The following is a 20,091-nucleotide window of genomic DNA, read 5'->3' on the forward strand; positions in this document are numbered from 1 at the left end:
GAAGGGCTGGCAGACAAATATGTCTCTGCCAGCATTCCCACCCCAGTTCGTCACACTGTAACCAACGTGCGGACTCTTGCCCACGTGTGACTACATGGATTGAGGCCTTCCTGTACCAGCTACTTCCAAGCAGTCCTCATAGGCCTGTTACCACAGAGGGCATGGCTCCTGACTGACGCCCAGCCCCTCACCTCTCGGGGCCCTTGAATGCGCCTTGGGAACTGCTACTGGGGAAGGTCCCCAGAGACCCAGCAAACGGACCACAGGCAACGGAGGGAGGGGCCTGGGAGCTGCCTGTCGTGACCAGGCACACGGGACATTTTCAAGTGCAGGAAGAAACTGCTTTTTGAATTTCAGAAGCCATCTATAAAGTGCATTCTCAGTACTGGATTTAATTTTAAGTAAATTTATGTTAAAAAAAATAAAAATTATTTTAATAAAGTATAGACACCTCAGTCTGTAGACATATGAAGCTCCAGAGGTAATAACCTCAGACCTTGCTTCTCCTGGCACATCCATTCTCCATCCGTCTGCTCCCTAACTGTTCTCATCCTCCTCTCCTCCCTCAGGGGCCTGGAACGTTCACACAACCTAACATGGCAGCAAACCCTGGCCTTCTTCCCAAGCACCAAGGATCCCACTCCCTCAAACCATTCTCTTTTTCATGTTCAAAACTCCCGTTCCCTCAGCACCCTTTACTTACCTGAAAAAAAATGAAACGGCCAGGTGACATGCTAATGATACTCAAGTGTGACTGTGTGACTCACGAAGGTGCCTATGTGCCAGGTGCATCTTAAATGAGGACACCTTAACCCCTAAGAATGACTCTCCTGTGGAGGCCGGCCCACTGTGACAGGCAGGATGGGGGTGACTCTGGGGAGAAGGAGCCACTGACTAGCACCCCCAAACAAATCACTCATCAAGGGCAGTCTTATTTCTAGAACCATCCTTGCCTGGTTCCCTCCACTGAGCCCTCCCCCATCCCTCACAGGACGTGAAGGAAAGCAGGCATTGGCCAGAAAGCAGCAGCAGGGGAGGGGGATTTGAGAGGAAGAAATGATACTCTCACCTGATGGGATTCATGTCCGGCCGACTAGGCTTGGAAACAGCTTTCACAAATTTCTCCGCAAGCTGAATTCTACAATCCAAACAGTCTCTCAGACACAAGCAAGGGCGCCTCCACCAGCATTCTTGGCCCAGGGCGTTTCCACAGTGTCAGTGGGAGAACATTCCTGAACCCAAAGCAAAACTGCTCCAAGAGGCACACTCATGCCCTCAGGAAGCCCCCCCCACTGTCGCTGTCCGCTGACGTCTTCATGCATGCCCTCTCCCTCTCTCTGACCTCTAGTTTCGCTACATCTGGCTTTCCCTGACGTGAGCCTTCAGCTGAGCTCAGGCAGCTCCACGCACTCCCGTATCATCTTGGTTGTGTCTGCTCCATCCCCCGAACCACACACCACAGTCCACCCACTCGGATAAGCCGAGTGACGTCAGCCGTGGTGGTGCAACCTGTCCCGCCCTCCTTTTGGTCCCCTACTCCCTTAACAATGAGGCACCCACCCACCAACAAAAGTGCCTCTGTGGGGTTGTAGGGTCCAGAGGAACCGACTTAAATGGGACGAGACATGTTCTTCAGAGAAGACCCTCCTCCTCCCCTCGCTCAGCCTTAACCCAAACATCATGTCTGAGCTGCACAACTGCGGCACGGTGGGAGTGTGCCGGCACGTGCCCCCCAAGCCAAGCCCGAGCACACTCTGGAGTGCCACGCCCATTTCTCCCCCGACTTTGGAACCAGCCCATGGCTGGAAGAGAGGAAACTGTGAAGGTGTCCTTAAGCAGAGAAGGCCTGGGTGCGGGCCCACCCTCAGGCTGCTGCCATAGAGCTGCCTGGCCCTCCCCGCCCACCCTCCCCAGGGCCCAGGCCAGACCGCTGGTTAAAGTGCTGCTCCCGCACGTCGCTGCCATTCAGCACGAGGACATCCAGGATGTGGATCGCACTGATCTTCCGCTGGGCCTTCCCCTAGAAGGACAAGTACACTGCCCACCCTGCCAGGCATCAGCCTGGGCCCCCTCTGCCCACCGTGGCAGGCTGGCCTCAGTCTACCTACAGAGGGAGAAGGGAAGGGCTCTAAACACAGGATATTTCTGTTGCCTCCCTCCCAGCTGATTCTTAGCACCGGACTGGCCCAGGCTTGTGAGCAGACAGAGATCTGAGGCTTTGGGTGATAAGCCTCCTTACACTTCAAACCCCTGGTACTCCCAGCAAGGGCCTGGCTTCCCACTCCTGCCAACTGTTCCCAGTGACGGTTCTACATCATCCGTATGGCTGTAACACCCAAAGCTCGTGGGGAACAACAAGCTGCTTCTTTCCCAAGAGATCCCTGGTCAAAAATTAAATCAGCAGCTAAAAACTACCCAGTAGGCCCACCAGGGCCCTGGATGCAAGCTGACAGACGTGTCCTCTTTCACATATGGGGACTGGGGTTTCCTACCGGAACATACCATGGCTTAGGTGAAGGAATAATTACGAAGCTTTCCCCTGGCCGTGGGCCCTGTCAGGCACCATATACCATGTAACCCAGTTCACTTGGGGGCGAAGGGCCAAGCTCAGCTGTGCCCCCGTTTCCTAGCTGGCAGGGCCAGGACACATGAGCAGAACCACCTCTGACCTCCCCTTTCAGCTCATGGACGATCTCCACAGAGAGCAGAGTGTCCCGGGGTAGCTCTGTCTTCAGGTCTAGCTTGACCCAGCGGTCTGACGGGCGGCCATCCCACGTGTAGATCTGGGACTTCTACGGGCAGAGAGAAAGGCCTGGCTCAGGCAGGCATGGAGATTGAGGGGCGAGAGGCTCAGACCTTAAAAGGGCTTCTAGTTGGCAGCCCCCAGCTGACAGGGCTGGGAAATGTCAGAAGACAATGTCTGGGAGAGACGAGTTGGTTCTACTTCAGTGATAATGACCGTGCTGTCCTCCACCGGAGAGACCCGGCTCAGTGCCCGAGGTGGGGACACAGCCGGGCACCATTCCAAAGGCCTAAGTCCATGATTAGTGGCCCTCAGGAAAGATTTAGCATATGTCTGAGGTGGGTTTGCTGAAGGGTCCAGAGAGCAGACCGGGAGAGAAGAAGTAAAAAGAGAAATGCGAGTGGACACACAGAAAAGAAGGAAGGAAGATAAAATTATATAGAAAGACAAATCAGAGTGGAAAGAAAGGGCAATGAGTTTACCCAATTAAGTAACACACGGAACTGCCAAGGCTTCCCCTCACCCCATTTTAGAGTCCAAGGGCCCCGAGGAAGGAAAGGTTGTATCTTTGCAAGAAGGGATGACATGGGGTGGTTACAAAGAAACGGCTGCATGAGCTCAAGCCCGATTAGCCTGCTGACAAGGTTCCCTTTAGCAATGCAGAGATAAGCAAATATATACCTAAATGGAAGAAAGAATGAATGAATGACAACTGGCTAACTCAGAGGACGAAAGGAAGTGAAGTTGCAAGAAATACCTTTCCTGGGGCCAAAGCCCCAGTTTCTTGGTGCTAAGAGGACACACAGAGTGACAGGCAGCTGTCCAGATTCCAAAGACAGAGGGCAAGCTTCCCACCCCCCCAGGTGGGCAGGCAGCCAGCGCAGACTTACCCCCAGGCCGATGAGGAACTTCTGCTCACTGCCAGACACCATGCAGCGGTAGTCAAGCACGGGGCGGATCTTCTCCAGGGTTTTGGAGGTGAGCAGTGTGGGCTTATAGCTGAAGATGTCAATCTCAGTGCCCTGCAGCCCCGGGTCAGAGAAAACACAGCTGGGTTGGGGGAAGGGACAGGCGCTCAGTACGCTGCCTATGTGGGGGTGGGGCCGGCTGGGAAAGGTGAGGGGCAGGAAGCACTCCATCTCTGAAACAGCCCCCCCTGCACCCCTGCTCTCCCTAACCATGCACTGACTGGGATCTAATTCTATCTGCCTACAGTGTTCCTTTAAGACCTATTAGGAGAGGCTGAGAAAGGAAACAGCACCAAGTCCCCAAATATAGATCGATTTACCAGACCTGTAAGGAAATGTCACCAGAATATAAAAGCCACCCCTTCGATAAAACAGAAGGCAAGGACTCACCAGCAGTTGGTGTGAGAGCAGTTAAGTGATCTCTCCACCCCATTCAGAAAAATGTACACATACTAATCTTTCGAGGTCATCTTCAACCTCATTCTCCAGTCCCTGGCCCCACAAAACCAATGCAGTGACCCACTATCTGGGCCAGATTTAAATGAAGCCCCGGGAAAAACTAGAAGTCGGGTGGTAGGAAAAAACAGGGCGGAAGAATTCCAAGGACCGGCTCACCAGAAGCAGGACACGAAGCCAAGGATAGGCCAGCCCCATCGTGGGGGTCTCCTGGCAGCCCCCCGGCCTTCTGCCCAGCTGCCCTGCCTAAGCTCATCTCACACTTCACGTCTCCCCTGCAGGCAAATCCCACAGGACACCACACTCACCGGGGGGGCGATACTCAGCACCACTACAGGTGGCCCATCAGGACCAGAACCTTCAGGCAGCCTGACGGACCCTCGGGGAACACCGCCCTACGCCAACGGCTCCCACCTGCGGTGGCCTCAGCCAGCCCCGCGGAGCCAGGGTGGTACCTCCACAAGCCCTCGGGAGGCCAGGCCGCTGGGGTTTCAGTGACACCTTCCACACTTAGAGTTAGGCCTCTCTAACGTGTTGTTTTCCCCAGATACCAAACTTACCTGGATCAGCTCAAAGAACTTAGATTTCGGGTCTGAGGAAGAAGGAGCAACTCGAGCCTGGTCTGGGATCTGAATAGACAGCAAAGAGCTTTGACTGTCAAATACACTTTTGACCAAGGCATTTGAGTCTATGTAGGCGAGGGGATAGGTTCAGACTGGGGAAGAGGAAACGGCATGTAACAGGAGTCCAGACAGAGGGCGAAGGAGGTGGGTAACCCAGTCACCGCTCCCTTTCAGGCCCTGTGGGAGCGCGCTCCAAATGCCAGTTCCCTTTCTCTGGGGCTCTCTGGGGTCAGCGCTGCCACACAGGGCCACCGGCAGCAAAATAAGGCCTGTTCACCCATCACCCTGTCCTTTAGGACCCAGAGGCAGGGCCAAACTGGCAGTGCAAGGGCCGGGGAGGCAGCAGCCAACGACGCCGAGATGCTCAGCTCTGGGCTGCTTGGAGGGGAGGCAGCCATGTCCATGGGGCGGGAGACCTTAGGGGACGGGTTGGGAGGCAATCCCATTCTCCTCCATGGCTGTCCTGCCCGAGATAAACAGTGGGCTGGGGAGACGCTCACCCCCCAAAGACGGAGGCACTCTTTCCGGATCTCTGCCTGCCGAGGCTCACTCAGGGTCCTGGGAAAATGAAGAGACAAGTGATTGAAACCTCCGTGAGGGACAAGGAGTGTGCCTCCTGTGCCGCCCTCAGAACCCCCGAGCGGAAGCCCGTGTGAATGAAATGTGTGCGCACACGGAGGCCATGCGGCCATTAGCCCGGAGCGTTTATCAGTCACACGGCTCTGCCTCTTGAAGACGGGATGACCTCCCCTTCCCACCCAAAGGAACGGGAGGAGACTGCCCTCCTGACCAACCACCTGGATGACAGGGTTCCCTTCCCACACCCCCTTTTCCAGTTACCCACAGGTACATTCTGGCTCCTCCTCTGCTGGTACAGGCCACATTACGTCCACCCTGGCAGACATCACATTGCCTCAGAAAGCTGAGCTAGCTTATGCTCGCCCCTACCAGAGATTCTTCCTAACCAGTCCTACCTTTCCTCTCTCCATCACTCTTTACTCTGTGTCCCCTGAACGTTATGCATTCTACACCCTCTGATGCACTGTTAATAACTTTTCCTGTATCCTTTTCCCTGGTTCCTTTTATCTTCCCAAAGACAATGTAAAGTCTTTAGGGGCAAGGTGAATCCATCTGCTTCTCTGGCACCCTTCACAGACCACAGCAGAGTGTGAGATAAAAAAGTAGGTGTTTTTAAATGTTTGTTGAAATGAAATAAAGAAATAAAACAAAAAGATCTTCCCTTGAAATAGGTGAATTCTGGAAAGTGGGCAACACTCACGTGTCTTGAACAAAGGCATGGATTTTGGCCAGAGCTTTGATCTGCAGACTACAGTGGCTAGAATAAAAAAGAAAAAGAAAAAAACATTTATCTCAGAAGGATTACCAAAACAGACAGCTAAAAGACATCAGGACAGAAAAGTTTAGCTGGAGCAGTGACCATGTATATTTGGGGGAGGGGCTGGAGAGTTGACAGAGAACCCCCTCGACCACACCCCAATGTGTAGTTACATGGGCCTGCTGAAAGCTGAAGGTAAAGCAGAAAAACTGAGTCAAACCCTTCGGACACTCAAATCCCAAGTCCTGCTAAAAGGAAGGTTCTAATACCATCCTTAAAAGTGTAAAGCAGTGGTAAACTGATTCTAAATAGAGCAACAACAAAACCCAGACCCACTTCAACTACAGACAAACTGACTCAATCCGCCTACACTAACAGCCATCCTCTCTACTCTAGTCTCCACTGTTCTTTTACATACAATGTCTGCATTGAATAAAAAATGAGACATGTGATAGAGCAAGAAAATGTGACCTATTGACAAAAGAAAACTAGTCCAATAGAACAAGACCCAGAGATGGTCCAAATGTTGGAATTATCAGACAGAGCCTTTAAAATAACTGAAAAACATATTAAAGGATCTAGTGGAAAAGTTGTATAACATGCATAAAAAGATGGAGAATATCAGCAGAGATATAGAAATCATATTTTTAAAAGCAAATAAAAATTATAAAAGTGAAAAATATGGTATTAGAGATAAAAAATTATTTTGATGGACTTATCAACAGACAATAGAGGAAAGAATCTGTGAACGTGAGGACAGACAGGCCAACAGAAACTCAAACGAAAACATAGAGAAAAAAGTAAAAACCATAACAGAGCACATGAACTCTGTGGGACAATAACAAGCAGTTTAACATAAATATAATTGGAATCTCGGAAGCAGAGGAAAGAAAGAATAGGACAAAAATACGGACAACAGCTAAGAATTTCCCCAAAATGATGAATGAAATCAATCCACAGATCCAAGATCAGAGAACCCCAAGCAGAGTCCATACAAAGAAAACCATAAATAGACAACTCATGGACAACACGCTGAAAACAAAAGACAAACAGAAAATCATGAATGCAATCAGAGGAGAAAGAACACAGGATATACAGGGAAACAGTGGTAAGAACAATGACTGACTTCTCATTAGAAAATAAGGAAAGCAGAGAACAATACCTTTAAAGTGCTGAAAGAAAAACATTGTCAACCTCAAAATCTATATCCAGTGAAAATATCCTACAAAAGTGAAAGAGAAATAAGTACATTTTCAAAAGCCAAAAGCCGAAGGAATTAGGCTCCAGCAGACTTGCACTACAAAAATAGGCCAAAAGAAATTCTTTAGGGTGAAGGGAAATGATTCCAAATAGATACCTGGTTCTGAAGGAAAGAATGAAGAACACCAGAATGGCTAAATATGTCAGTAAATATCAAGGAACCATTAAAAAAAATTAGATGTACATATATAGGTGTGTGTGTGTCTTTAAATCTCTGTTTGAAATAAAAATATTGCAATGTATAATATGGTTTTTTTTATAAAAGAACACACAAAGGAAGGAGGACTGTAAATGCATGCTTACTGTGGTAAGGTCGTTACATTGTTCATGAAGCAGAATAACTTTGAAGGTAAAATATGATAAATTGAAGATGCACATTGTAATCTCTAGAGTAACAACTAAAACATAACACAAAAGACAAAAAAAAAAATCCAAGGCGATAAAAAGAAATACTACTAAAAAAAACTGAATTCACCCCCCCACCCCTCCACTAAAAAAGGAAGGAAAGAAGGAACAGAGAAACAAATAGCAGACAGGGCAAACAGAAATCAAACAACCAAGATAAAAGATTTAAACCCAAACATATCAACAATTACAGTCCATATAAATGTACTAAACACACCAATTAAAAGGCAGAGACTGTCACACTTGATAAAAAGGTAAGACCCAACCATATGTTACTTACAAATACAAAGACACATTGAAAATAAAAGGACATAAAAAGACAAACCATGTAAAAAGCAAAAGAAAGCTGATGTTGCTATATTACTATCAGACAAAGTAGACTTCAAGACAAAGAATATACTAGACATAATGAGGATATTTCACAATGACAAGAGGTCAACTCATTAAGAAGGCAAAATCTTAAATGTGCATATGCCTACTAACACAGATCCCAAATATATGAAGTAAAAACTAACAAAACTAAATAAATAGACAAATCATAATTGAACAATCATAACTGAAGACTTTCACAGCCCTCTTTTAGCAGGTGACAGTATAAGTAGCCAAAATACCAGTTAAGATATAGAAGATCTGAAAAAAGGCTATGAACCAACTCAACCCAATTAACATTGATAGAACACTATACCCAATGACAGCAGCTGGAATATTTACCAAGATGGATAATATGATAGGCCATAAAAAAAAAAAAAAGCCTTAATAAATTTCAAAGGATGAAAATCATACAGAGCATATTCTGAGTATAGTGGGATAAATCTAATAGGTATCTTGGAAAGCCAAAAATAGCTGGATATTAAATATCACACATCTACATAATCCATGAGTCAAAAAACAAATCATAAGGGAAATTTTAAAAATACTTTGAACTTTATAGTAATAAAAAGAAGGTAACATCAAAATGTGGGAGATTCAGCTACAGCTGTCCCCAAAGGAAAATTTATTTATTTATCTATTTATTTACATATATATATATAAATTTACTATATAAATTTATATTATATATTATATATGCTGTAATTAAATAAAATTTAAAAATTATAGTATTTGTAATTGAATTTAAAAAATAAAAGGAAATTGTTTCTTATATGTCTATAGAGCAACCATCTGACACTGTACCACGCTATCACAATATTATTGACTATATTTCCTATGCTGTATATTACATCCCCAAGATTTATTTGTTTTATACCTGCAAATTTGAACCTCTTATTCCCCTTCACCGTTCTCCCCCATTTTTAATTTTTCAGTTACAGCTGACATTCAGTATTATTTTATATTTCAGGTGTACAGCATAGTGGTTAGACATTTACATAATTTAAGAAGTGATCCCCCTGACTAGTCTAGTACCCACCTGGCACTATACATAGTTATTACCATACTATTGACTATATTCCTCAAGCTTTACTTTACATCCCCAAGACTATTTTGTAACTACCAATTTGTACTTCTTAATCCCTTCACCTTTTTTACCCTGCCCCCCCAGCCCACTTCCCATCTAGCACCCTGATAAATCTAGTAGCCATATAACACCATAGCTATTACAATATTATTGACTATATTCCTTATGCTATGCTCTACATACCCATGAATACTTTGTAACAACCAATTTGACTTCTTAATTAGTTCTCCTTTTTTCACCCCCTCAAACCCCATCCCCCCAATCTGGCAACCATCAAAATGTTCTCTGTATCTATGAGTTTGTTTCTGTTTTGTTTATTACTTTTGTTCTTAAGACTCCACATATAAATGAAATCACACTACATCTGTCTTTCTCTGTCTGACATACTCCACTCAGCACAATACCCCCACGTCCATCCATGCTGCCGCAGATGGCAAGAACCCATTCCCTTCCATGGCTGAACAATATCCACTGTATATATGTACCACCTCCTCTTTATCCGTTCTTCCATAGACGGACACCCAGGCTGCCCCTACATCTTGGCCATTGTAAACAATGCTGCAATGAACATATGGATGCACACATCCCCTTGAAGTAGAGTTCTGGGTTTATTTGGATAAATACCCAGAATGGGATTACTGGGTCCTTCTTTGTCTCTTGTTTATAGCCTTTGTTTTAAAGTCTATTTTATCTGACATGAGTACTACTACTCAGATTTTTTGTTTCTTTTTTCCATTTTCATGAAATATCTTTTTCCCATCCCTTTACTTTCAATCTGAAGTGAGTCTCTTGTAAGCAGCATATGTAAGGGTCTTGTTTTCTTATCCATTCAGTCACCCTATCTTTTGACTGGAGCATTTAATCCATTTACATTGAAAGTAATTGTTGATAGACATGTAGTTATTGCCATTTTATTATTCATATTTTTTATCTTTTTTTTTTTTTTTTTCATCTTAAAGAAGTCCCTCTAAGACTCCTTGTAACTATACTTTGGTGGTGATGAATTCCTTTAGCTTTTTCTTGTCTGGGAAGCTCTTTATCTGTCTTTCGATTCTAAATGATAGCTTTGCTGGGTAGAGTAATCTTGGTTGTTCTCCTTTGGGCTTAATTTTCTCTTTTTCTAGTTTCTTTGATTTTGGACCCTTTTTTCTTTTAATATATTTATACACAGGGATTATAAAGGGAAATTTATAGCATTTAAAAATATGTATATTTAAACCAGATAAGGACTTCAAAAGAATACAGATTCAGAGGCTAATATCCCTATGAACATAGACACAAAAATCGTTAATAAAATATTAGTAAATCAAATACAGCAATATGTGAGTGGTAACTCATGACCGACTGGAGTTCATACAAAAATGCAAGATCTGTTTACCATTTGAAAATCATCAATGTAATTCACTATAAATGGAATAAAGAAGAAAAATAATTTCTATAGATACAGAAAAAGTGTTTGACAAAATTAAATATCCATTTATGATAAAAACTCTCAGCAAACTAGGAACAGAAGAAAAGACATCTGATAAAAGACATCTACAAAAATCTACCCTTAACATCATACTTAATGGTTAAACATTTTACACTTAAAATCAAGAACGAGGTAAGGATGTCTGCTTTCATCACTTCAATTCAGCATCACACTGAAGGAACTGGTCAGAGCAACGAGGCAATGAAAAAACACCTACCATCATGACCAGCAATTCCACTTCTGGGTGTTTGTCCAAAAGAACTGAAATGAGGACCTCGGAAAGGTATCAGCATCCCCACGTTCACTGCAGCTATTCACAATAGCCAAGATGTGGAAACAACTTAAATGTCCATTGACAGATGAATGGATAAAATGGTCCACCTGTTTGGACCCTTAAGAAAGCACTTCTTCTGATTCATTGTTACTATACAACTCTCCAAGCTACCTCAAAAAACTTTCATCCAATGGTTGCCCACTTAGAAAACTGAGCCAACTGTCACAACTTTAAATTATTACCACTAACAGGGAAGAGGAAAACAATTAAAGAAGGTTAAAAAAAAAAAGAACAGCATTCAGATCACCCATCTGGGGAACTCATGAACTGGCAAAAGCTTTGGTACCAGAAACTTCCAAAGCATGTCACATATTTGCTTTCCAGCCATCTCCTGCCTCCAAACAGCAGCTTTACAAGGCAACAACCATGATGGCATTCTACAAACAGAAGCAATTACAGGGAAATTACTTCTGCCACCAGGGACGCAGAACAAGGCTCCCACCGATCACCCTTGTCACAGGGTGTGGGAGTAGGATGAGGGTCCCCAAGGTACTCTAAGTCCCAGGGAGCCCTGGAACGAGCAGACCAATCCCAGTTACCCATTTTCCAGGGTTGACCAAGAGCCAGTCATTCAGTCCTTCGTTCTCTGGCTTCCCAGATACCCTAGTGGAGCCAGCAAAAAACACCTGGTTTGCTCACCTCTCATTGGACCGTATCATGTAGTCAGTAAATTCCTGGTCTTCCTTGATCACCTTCAAGGGGACCACAAGGTTGACATCGGAATCAGAGTTCCGCAGCTGGTTGAGCTTAATATTGACTGAGAAGAGGTAATCCCGCACGTCGTCTATGCCCACCTTCAGGCCCTTGCACACCACATACCTGCAGGAGAAAGCCCGTCACTCCACTGAGCAGGGCTTCCCCGCCACCAGTCCTCCTCCCCAAGCCCCTTGCTGGGTCACACAGCTCAGGAGCCTTACGTCTATGCGCAAAACACAGCACAAACTCTGTGCTGCAAACATTCACCTCAAATCCTTCCGTGTTACATTGGGTTGTATTTCTACTCTCTAGGACAGTAGAGAGTGCCAGTGCCCTGTGCCAGTCTAGCTGCATCACCATCACCTGGGGGTCTGGTAAGTTACAGACCTCATCAATCAAACTCTCCAGGGAGGGGGCCCAGAAGTTGGGTTTTAACAAGCCACCCAGCAGTTTGGATCAGCCACATCTTCCCTCGCACCGTGCCCGGACATTGTGTCCTGCCAGGTAGTCCCCTGGCCCTGCCCCGATCCATATCCCTCCAGATATCCCTTCTATTGGTCACCTTCTCTCTCCTGCGTCAAGTCAAGGATCTCCTCCATGAGAGTGGTGAATAAGGCACGTGGAGACGGGGGCAGAGGCTGACCTGGCCTATCGCAGAACCATAAAGACATGAACCCCGCCTCCTCTTGGTGCTAATCACTTCTTTAAAGTCAAGGTTTTTACTGTAGCTTGAGCAGAAAGCTGCACCAGGATTTGTGTTCTGCCATTTAGCCAACTAGTCTGATGACAATGGAGAGGAAAACCTCACCTCTCTGAGTTGGCAGGTCGGCTGGTAATCGGCTTAAAGAGACAGACTCGTTCAAAGCAGCAGTACAGCAGGTAGATGAGCCCCACGCTGAACGGTGTGAACAGGTCAAAGGTTTTACAGAGGAAGTGGCCGCCTGGGTTAGAGGGAAGACACCCAGAGCCGTCAGTGGGTTCTAGTCCAAGAGGTGGGTAAGGCAGTGTCAGGGAGTAAATATGACCAGTCAGGGCCCAGAACTTGGGTCCCCTAAAAGTCAGAGGCGATTTAAGGCGAGACTTGGCTTTAGAGGGGACTTTTGGGATTCTACAGCACTTTCTTCCCCCAACTCCTCATTCTGCCACTGTCATGTGATATAGGCAGATTTTTTTTTTTTAACTTCCATGTCAACCCTTGTACATGCTCTTGTCCAACAGGGCCTCTAAGCGGGTCGTGGGTGGGGAGACGGCTGAAGAAGGGTCACCTGTCCTGACAACCGACAGCGCCATGAGGAACTGGCAGAGCAGCAGCTGCTTGCTGAGGATCTCCTGCAGGTTCTCTTGCCCCTCCACGGAGAAGCCCTGAAATGGGAGCACAAGGATCAGAATGGGAAAGAGCAGCGACGAAGACCGAAAAGAGCATCCCTACCTCATCTTTGCTGAGATTTCTTGAAGTGCTTTCATCGCTCTCCACCGCCTGACTGATAAAGGTACGGCGCAGCCTCTGAATTGTTCTGGCATGGTCACGTGGCCCGTTATGGGTGAAGCCAGCATTAGGACCAAGGCATGACTACCGGACCAGTGCCATTTTCCGGCTCTGTCATGCCCAGGGGATGGAACCAGGTCTGCTTGTTCAAGGAGATGGTCCCGAAAATTATAAAACTCACATGGGAATCCAAGGGAAAAATGAGCAGAACAGAGGCAGAACACTGGCTCGTCACAGGCCCACGACAAGACAGGAAACGGATGCCCTGTTGAGTCTTATGGACCCCAGGGAGTACGTGTAGCGTGACTTCTCTGCGTGGGCTCCCTCAGCCGCTGTGCTGGCCGCTGCACAGGCCCAGTTTGGACACAGGAGAAGGCGAGCACAACTCTGACGGTCAGTGATCTCTCTTTCCCCTGCTGACCAGGACATACTCACAAAACCCACTTTCCTGGCCCAAGACCACGGAGCCTCTCCCTCTAGCTGGCAGAGTCTCTGGCCAGAGTGTTTGTTCAAAGACAAGGTGTTTGTTCAAAGACTGTAGTTGCTATTCCTGGAGTGGTCTCCTTCCCTGGGAGATGCCAGCAGGGGGCAGGGAGCCAAGCTCACAGGAAAGCAAAGGAGGGTGGGGGGAGGAGGCGGGGAAGTTACTGTTCAAGGGGCACAGAATTTCAACTTTGCAAAATGAAAAAAGTTCTAAAGATCTGTTTCATGGCAGGATGAATATATTTAACACTACTCAACTGTACACTTAAAAGTGGTTGAGATGGTACATTTTAGGTTATGTGTTTTTTATCACAATAATTAGTAAATGAGGCTGGCCTCCATTAAGCTGGCTCCAACCAGGCCAGGTCTCCCTGACTCAGTCCTATGAAGGTAACAGCTAAATGACTCAACAATGTTTAGCAATGTCTTCCAGGTTACAGGTGTTTCTCAAAATGCATGCCTGTTTGTAGGTTCAACCAAAAACAAGGCAGAAGGTTTCTGCCCAAGCAGGAACACAATCCTGGAGTTTGCCACTCTGGTTGCCACCCTGCATCAGTGGCCTCCCAGGCACTATGAGACCCTCACCCCCACTCAGCTGGAGCAGCCCCCACCCCCACCCCCACCCCCACCCAGCGCGTCTATGTGCTGTGCCCTGCTGTGCGCAATGCTGTGGCGAGCAGTAGGGCACCTTCAGCCTGCACATTCCTTCACCTTTCCACACTCTCCTGCCTGAAGGGCCACCCGAAGAGCTCCAGAGGCTTTTCTCACCTCTAGCCATGTGAACCTGGAGCAAGTGCCATGTTCCCTGTCCCTCTGCTAGTCTAAGACTGTCTGACACGTCAGATTACCGGGTGAGATGGCTGCAGTGGGCCCTTCTGTGCCTCAAGCAGCTGCCCAAGGAACAAGGTTCCATGAATACTGACTTTAGCTCAGCCCCTGATAGAGCCTCCTGGGGTTCCCCCCGAGCTGCTGCCTTCGGTTATGTGGTCACCTGTCAGCCCACCCAGAGGCTCAGGAGTGGCCATGTGCAGACAGCCTCTGCCAGCAGCAGCATCCAGGTGGCAAACGGGAAACGTTCTTCCCGGTTAGTTTTGCCTAGTTCATCTTAGCCACGGTCCTCCCTCACTGTGTCTCACACCAACTGAGACCCTTTGAAGAAGTAAGCCGAGAAGCGCCACCTGTGCCAAGCAAAGGTGTCCACATCATCAGTGCCTTGACAAAGCGATCACTGAAAATATGTACAAAAGAATAAAAACATCCATCATACATCCCCTACAATCTGAATAGTGAGCTAGCTAAAGGACTAAATCACACGAAACAAAAACAAGTCTCCAGCCTCTAATGTGATAAATCCCCAAAGCATCACCCTCTGAAGAGCAGATCACCTACCCCGTCGGCCATCAGAAAGTGGACCCCCTTGCGATCTGTGTTGTCCAGGACAAAATTCCGAAAAGCAGTGATGTTTTCTGGGCGGGTGATGTCTCCATCTCCGTCGATCCCGCCCTCGCCTAGCGGGACACAAAACTCACAGTTAGCTCCTCTGCCCTGTGCCCCCGAGGAGCTGTGAACACAGGCACCCACTGGGTCCCAAGGCCCAGGAGAAAAGCCCCCGGGAGGAGCAACTCACTGCAGTGATGGGCCGGGAGGCAAACATGGGGCCCTGCTATCACAAAGCAGAGAACAGAGGAGTTGACCAGCCAAGAGCCATCAACTGAACTACAAGGTGCTCGGCTTTAAGACCAAAGTTGGGTTGAAAGCACTTACATTTTGGAACCAACATCGACTTTTTTTTTTTAATTAAATTTATTGGGGTGACAATTGTTAGTAAAATTACATAGATTTCAGGTGTACAATTCTGTATTACATCATCTATAAATCCCATTGTGTGTTCATCACCCAGAGTCAGTTCTCCTTCCATCACCATATATTTGATCCCCCTTACCTTCATCTCCCAACCCCCACCCCCCTTAACATCGACTTTTTAACAAGGACTGTTAAGAAAGGACTTAGGATTTGCTGCCAAATCACAATTACCAAGACAGAGTGCAGGGGACTGCTGTGGGGCTGCTGAGCTGTATTACGGGTACATTCTGCACCCCACACGGTCCCACACGCGGTCTGGAGATGGGGTGGGGTTTTTGTATGTTAACAACCCTGCCAGGTCTCAGCCAGAGATCAGGTAGTTTAATTATCTCCTGTCACCAGGAGAGAAGAAAGGAGAAGTTACCATATTTTGTCATGTATGATGTGCACCCACATTTTTGGCCCAAACTTTCAGAGAAAAAAATCTTTAGTTTTAATTTTTTAATTCAAATTTTTATTTGTTTCTATTTAGGTACTTGTTTTTTGTAGTATAAAGGAGTTTTAGCATTTATTTTTTAACATATTGTGGTACAAGAAATTTTATGTAACAAATACAGTGGTACCTCAGTTTTTGAACGTCTCGGTTGACGAACATTTCAGTTTACGAACACCATAAATGTTATGGATCTATGGTATCATTAGATAGTAAAATTCATGCTAAATTTGCAAGTTTTAGGGGTTGATTTTAAAGGTCTGGAATGGATTAATCCATTTTGCATTACTTTCTACGGGGAAATCATGCCTCAGTTTTCTAACATTTCAGAACTCGAACGGTCTGCCGTAACGGATTACATTCGAAAACCGAGGTACCACTATAATTATAACACAAGAACAGATACAAGAAATTTTACATACCGGTAACAAATTTACGATATTTACGCATCATAGAAAGCCAAGAACTTTTCGTCAGTGCAAGTTCATAAGTTCAACAAAATCGATGATCCCATTCCAGGGTATTATTTTGCATATGGATATCATTATTGATTTCTAGAGTTACACTTTTAACTCATAAACATAAATAAAAGAACTAAAAATATTTACATAAATACGGAATTAGTACTACCCATGTATAATGCGCATTATTTTTCCCTCACAATTTTGGGCATAAAGTACACATTATACATGGCAAAATATGGTAATATGGCTTGGATAAGAGTTTGCCTAGTGAAGGGTTTAACTGTATCCCACAGGCTGGGGGTAAAAAGGGACAGTCTAGAGAGACCTGAGACCTTCATGACATGGACTGGGAACCCCAGGCTGAGAGACCTGGGAAAGGAAACACAGCAAGTGGGTAACAGCTGCTTCTGACCCAAATTCCCCACAGAGGACTGTCCCTCAGAGCCCCTCGTACTCTCCTCGGTGTCCTTACCATAGTAGGGTTCAAAGAGTTCACTGGAGGCTGAGTAGAAATCCTCCAGTTTAAAGTCATTAGGGCCCTTCAGAGTCATTCCAAAGCCCTTCGCGTGCCACTTCTTCCTCCAGAGCACATACTCCGAGAAGCCCCCCGGGCCCGCGCAGACGTCTGCAAAGTACAGAAGCTCAGCTTCCCGGTCCTTTACCAATGGTTTCTGCAAGGTAAGTGGAAGACAGGGAGGAAGAGAGAAAAGATGGCTCAGTGAGGAGCAGGAAGGAGAAGGTAGGGGAAGTAACACAGCCTTTCAGCAAGCACAATGCAGTGTTCCCACCGGGGACACACCACGTAGGAAATGGATCCTCTGTGATTGTCACCCTCTGGGGTTGCCATCCCCGCCTCAAAATACCCGATGCCTTTGGCACCACCAGGCCTAGCTCAGACTCCTGATAAAAACGTCTTAATGGGCACCTGAGTGTGCAGTTTTTATTCCTCAGCATCTTTTTTCACCATATCCTGCCTTATAAGAGTCCTACTGAGCAGAATAGATGCTGTACCCCCCACATTACAGACAGGGAAAGAGAGACACAAAGTGACCTGTACCCAGACAGTCTGCCAGAAAGCTAAATCAGAATCCAGTCAGCCCACCCACCAGTCTCAGGGCTTCCTGTCTAACCAAAGCCTGGGGGGCTCTAACATCCCTTCCCAGTCACAGCGCCTACCTTTCCAGGCTATAGCCTCTGCTTCCCTTCACTCCTTCCTCCTAGGTTCTCCCCACCCCCCTTTTTCTCCCTTCCCCCCCCTTCTTTCGCCTCCCCCCACTCCGGTTCAAGCCATTGTTTCTCAGTCTAGTTGTGTAGGACACAGCTCCCTGACCCATGCTGGTGTTATGAGCCTTGCGCTCCCCTCCCCCAGATGGGGCAGTCGGTCACCAGTTGTCAGTCATCACTCACAGCAGCTCACGGCAGCTCTCACTGGCTGCTGGCCGCTCACACTGGCCACCAGCCGCTCCTGGCAGCACATGGTAGCCCACGGCAGCACACAGCAGCCCACAGCAGCTCACACTAATCTCCGGCTGCTCACAGCAGCCCAGCTCCAGGGAAAGCTGTTGTTCACAATCTTAGCCGTAGAGGGAGCAGCTCACTGGCCCATGTGGGAATCGAACCGACAACCTCAGTGTTAGGAGTACAGCGCTGCAACCACCTGACCCACTGGGCTGGCCCCCCCCACCCCTTTTTTCAATTAACGGTTTTTTAAAAATAATTTTAGATATACAGAGCTGCAGAGAGAGTTCTCATACACCCTTCACCCAGTTTCCAGTTCTGCTAACATCTTAGACTGCCACTTGTCAAAATAAGAAACCAACACTGGTACACTACTATTAACTGAACTCCAAACTGTAAGCAGATTTCACTAGATCCTTGTTCTGTTCCAGGATCCAGTCCCAGGTACCACAATGCACTTCGTCTCCTCCCCATTTGCACTCCCTTCTCTTGCCTTTGCCCCTCTGCTAGCCGGGAACTGACAAGGCAGAGAGGAAAAAAATACACCGGTGTACAGCTTCCAGGCAGCCCTCAGAGCAATCGCCCCCACCTCAGGAATAATTATGTTACAATAATCATTTGAATTTTTATTAGATTACAGTTTTGGCCACTTCAGTACCTTTAACTCTTAAACTAAAATTTATGCTGAATGCAGTACTGACCTATATTGTGTGTCTACACTTCCCTTTTACACACCTAGGCCCTCGATGGTGAATTCTACTTGTCCCGACCCTCCACAGCAGAGAGGATGCACCATCTACACTGCTGGCAGCAAGAGGCTGAGCTCTAGAGTGGGTGACTGCAGGGGACCCTGATGAATATTCAGCAGGAAGGAAGGAAGGGGCATAGGCAGCTCAGCCTTCCCTCTCTGCACGCTGGCATGGCTGACTGCTTGTCCAGAGTTCTGTAACTGCTACAGAAAGCTTTAGGGGCAACAGTTCTAAGAAAGAAAGAAAAATACTAATGTTCACAATCCGGTCACTTTCTAAATGACAAGGGCCTTGCCTCTGATGATAGCTGTCTAACTTGATCAAAACGGTGAAAAAGTTTCTGGAAAAAGTGACTTCAGCTTGGATAGATCAGTTCTTTCTCCCTTTCCCCTGTTCCTGAGCCATCAATTGTTCGTATTTTTTCATTATATTCATTTGCAAAAGACCTAATGGCATTTGCCAAGAACGTGTAGCACTTTCCAGACAGCCCAGTGGTAATGAGGCAGGTGTCACAAGTTTAAGGCCTGGACACGCTGCAAAGAGGGAAAACCACATTCCTCACGGTGGGCTGTGCCCCAGCCCCAGATTCCAGACTCTCTGGGTGAAGAAAGACAGTGCAAGGAAGGGGAATGAATCAATGAAAGTCTCTCACCTACAAAAAGAGGGCATAAATATGATTTCATTTTGTGATTTCAAGGCATGTGGCCCTCACAGGCCACTGCCAGAAGGTCTTTTTCTAGAAAGGACAGCTGGGGTTCTCACTTCTGCCACCTACTGGCTGTGCAATCAAGGGCACACAATTGATATCTTTAAGCTCCAGCTTCTGCAACTGTAACCTGGGATTAATGTAGGTTATTTTTCAAGAGTGTTGTAGGATTAAGTAAATTACCATGTGCCAAAAACCTTTATACACTGTAAAATACTAAACAAACGGTAAGATATTATACTCACTAAATCAGCTATCTTGGAGTCAGCTCTTATCCTTTTCCATCTTTTTCTCTTTCCAGTGCCTAGTGCAGTACTTCACCCCCAGTAGGCACTTTGTAAACGCTGTCTAATCTCCACTAAGACAGCACTGAAACTTACAAGATCTACACTCAGTTTTTGTCTCCTGTTACACTTCAAAACAATGTTTTCTTACCTCAACAATATCCCCAGGCACACAAATCCCTCGTATAATGTTATGGTTTATGATATACTTCCATATACCCAAAGAATCTAAATCTTTTCTTTCCCTTGCCTCTTCCAATTCTTGTTTACAATTTCTTTATTTCCCTACCCTTGTCTCTTCTCTCCTTTTACCACAACCTGCAGAATCAGAAACACATGGGGAAAAAACTTCAGTTGTCCCCCACTTTCCACCTCCAACCTCTCCACACCTCCCCAAGCTTCAGGTTCTCCACGCTA

The 20,091-nt window shown here is 46.5% G+C and overlaps 1 protein-coding gene across 2 annotated transcripts in view; it reads right to left on the minus strand.

Moving 5' to 3' along the window:
* The window catches only part of CMTR1 (cap methyltransferase 1), a 45,474-nt gene that overhangs the window by 4,219 nt on the left and 21,164 nt on the right, over positions 1-20,091 (minus strand). The window contains exons 9-20 of one of the 2 annotated variants that reach the window (XM_019718410.3): positions 16,950-17,148; positions 15,107-15,225; positions 13,014-13,110; positions 12,557-12,689; positions 11,692-11,871; positions 6,070-6,126; positions 5,291-5,348; positions 4,728-4,796; positions 3,634-3,765; positions 2,670-2,792; positions 1,929-2,020; positions 1,070-1,138 (exon numbers count right to left, since the gene is read on the minus strand). In XM_019718410.3, the coding sequence (XP_019573969.2) occupies positions 1,070-1,138; positions 1,929-2,020; positions 2,670-2,792; positions 3,634-3,765; positions 4,728-4,796; positions 5,291-5,348; positions 6,070-6,126; positions 11,692-11,871; positions 12,557-12,689; positions 13,014-13,110; positions 15,107-15,225; positions 16,950-17,148 (1,328 nt within the window). The remainder of the gene's footprint in view (positions 1-1,069; positions 1,139-1,928; positions 2,021-2,669; positions 2,793-3,633; positions 3,766-4,727; positions 4,797-5,290; positions 5,349-6,069; positions 6,127-11,691; positions 11,872-12,556; positions 12,690-13,013; positions 13,111-15,106; positions 15,226-16,949; positions 17,149-20,091) is intronic. The other variant, XM_074332884.2, reaches the window with a different exon arrangement.

The sequence above is a fragment of the Rhinolophus sinicus genome, chromosome 2, assembly GCF_057876585.1.
Source record: "Rhinolophus sinicus isolate RSI-liver-muscle chromosome 2, RSI-T2T, whole genome shotgun sequence".
Lineage (NCBI taxonomy): Eukaryota > Metazoa > Chordata > Mammalia > Chiroptera > Rhinolophidae > Rhinolophus > Rhinolophus sinicus.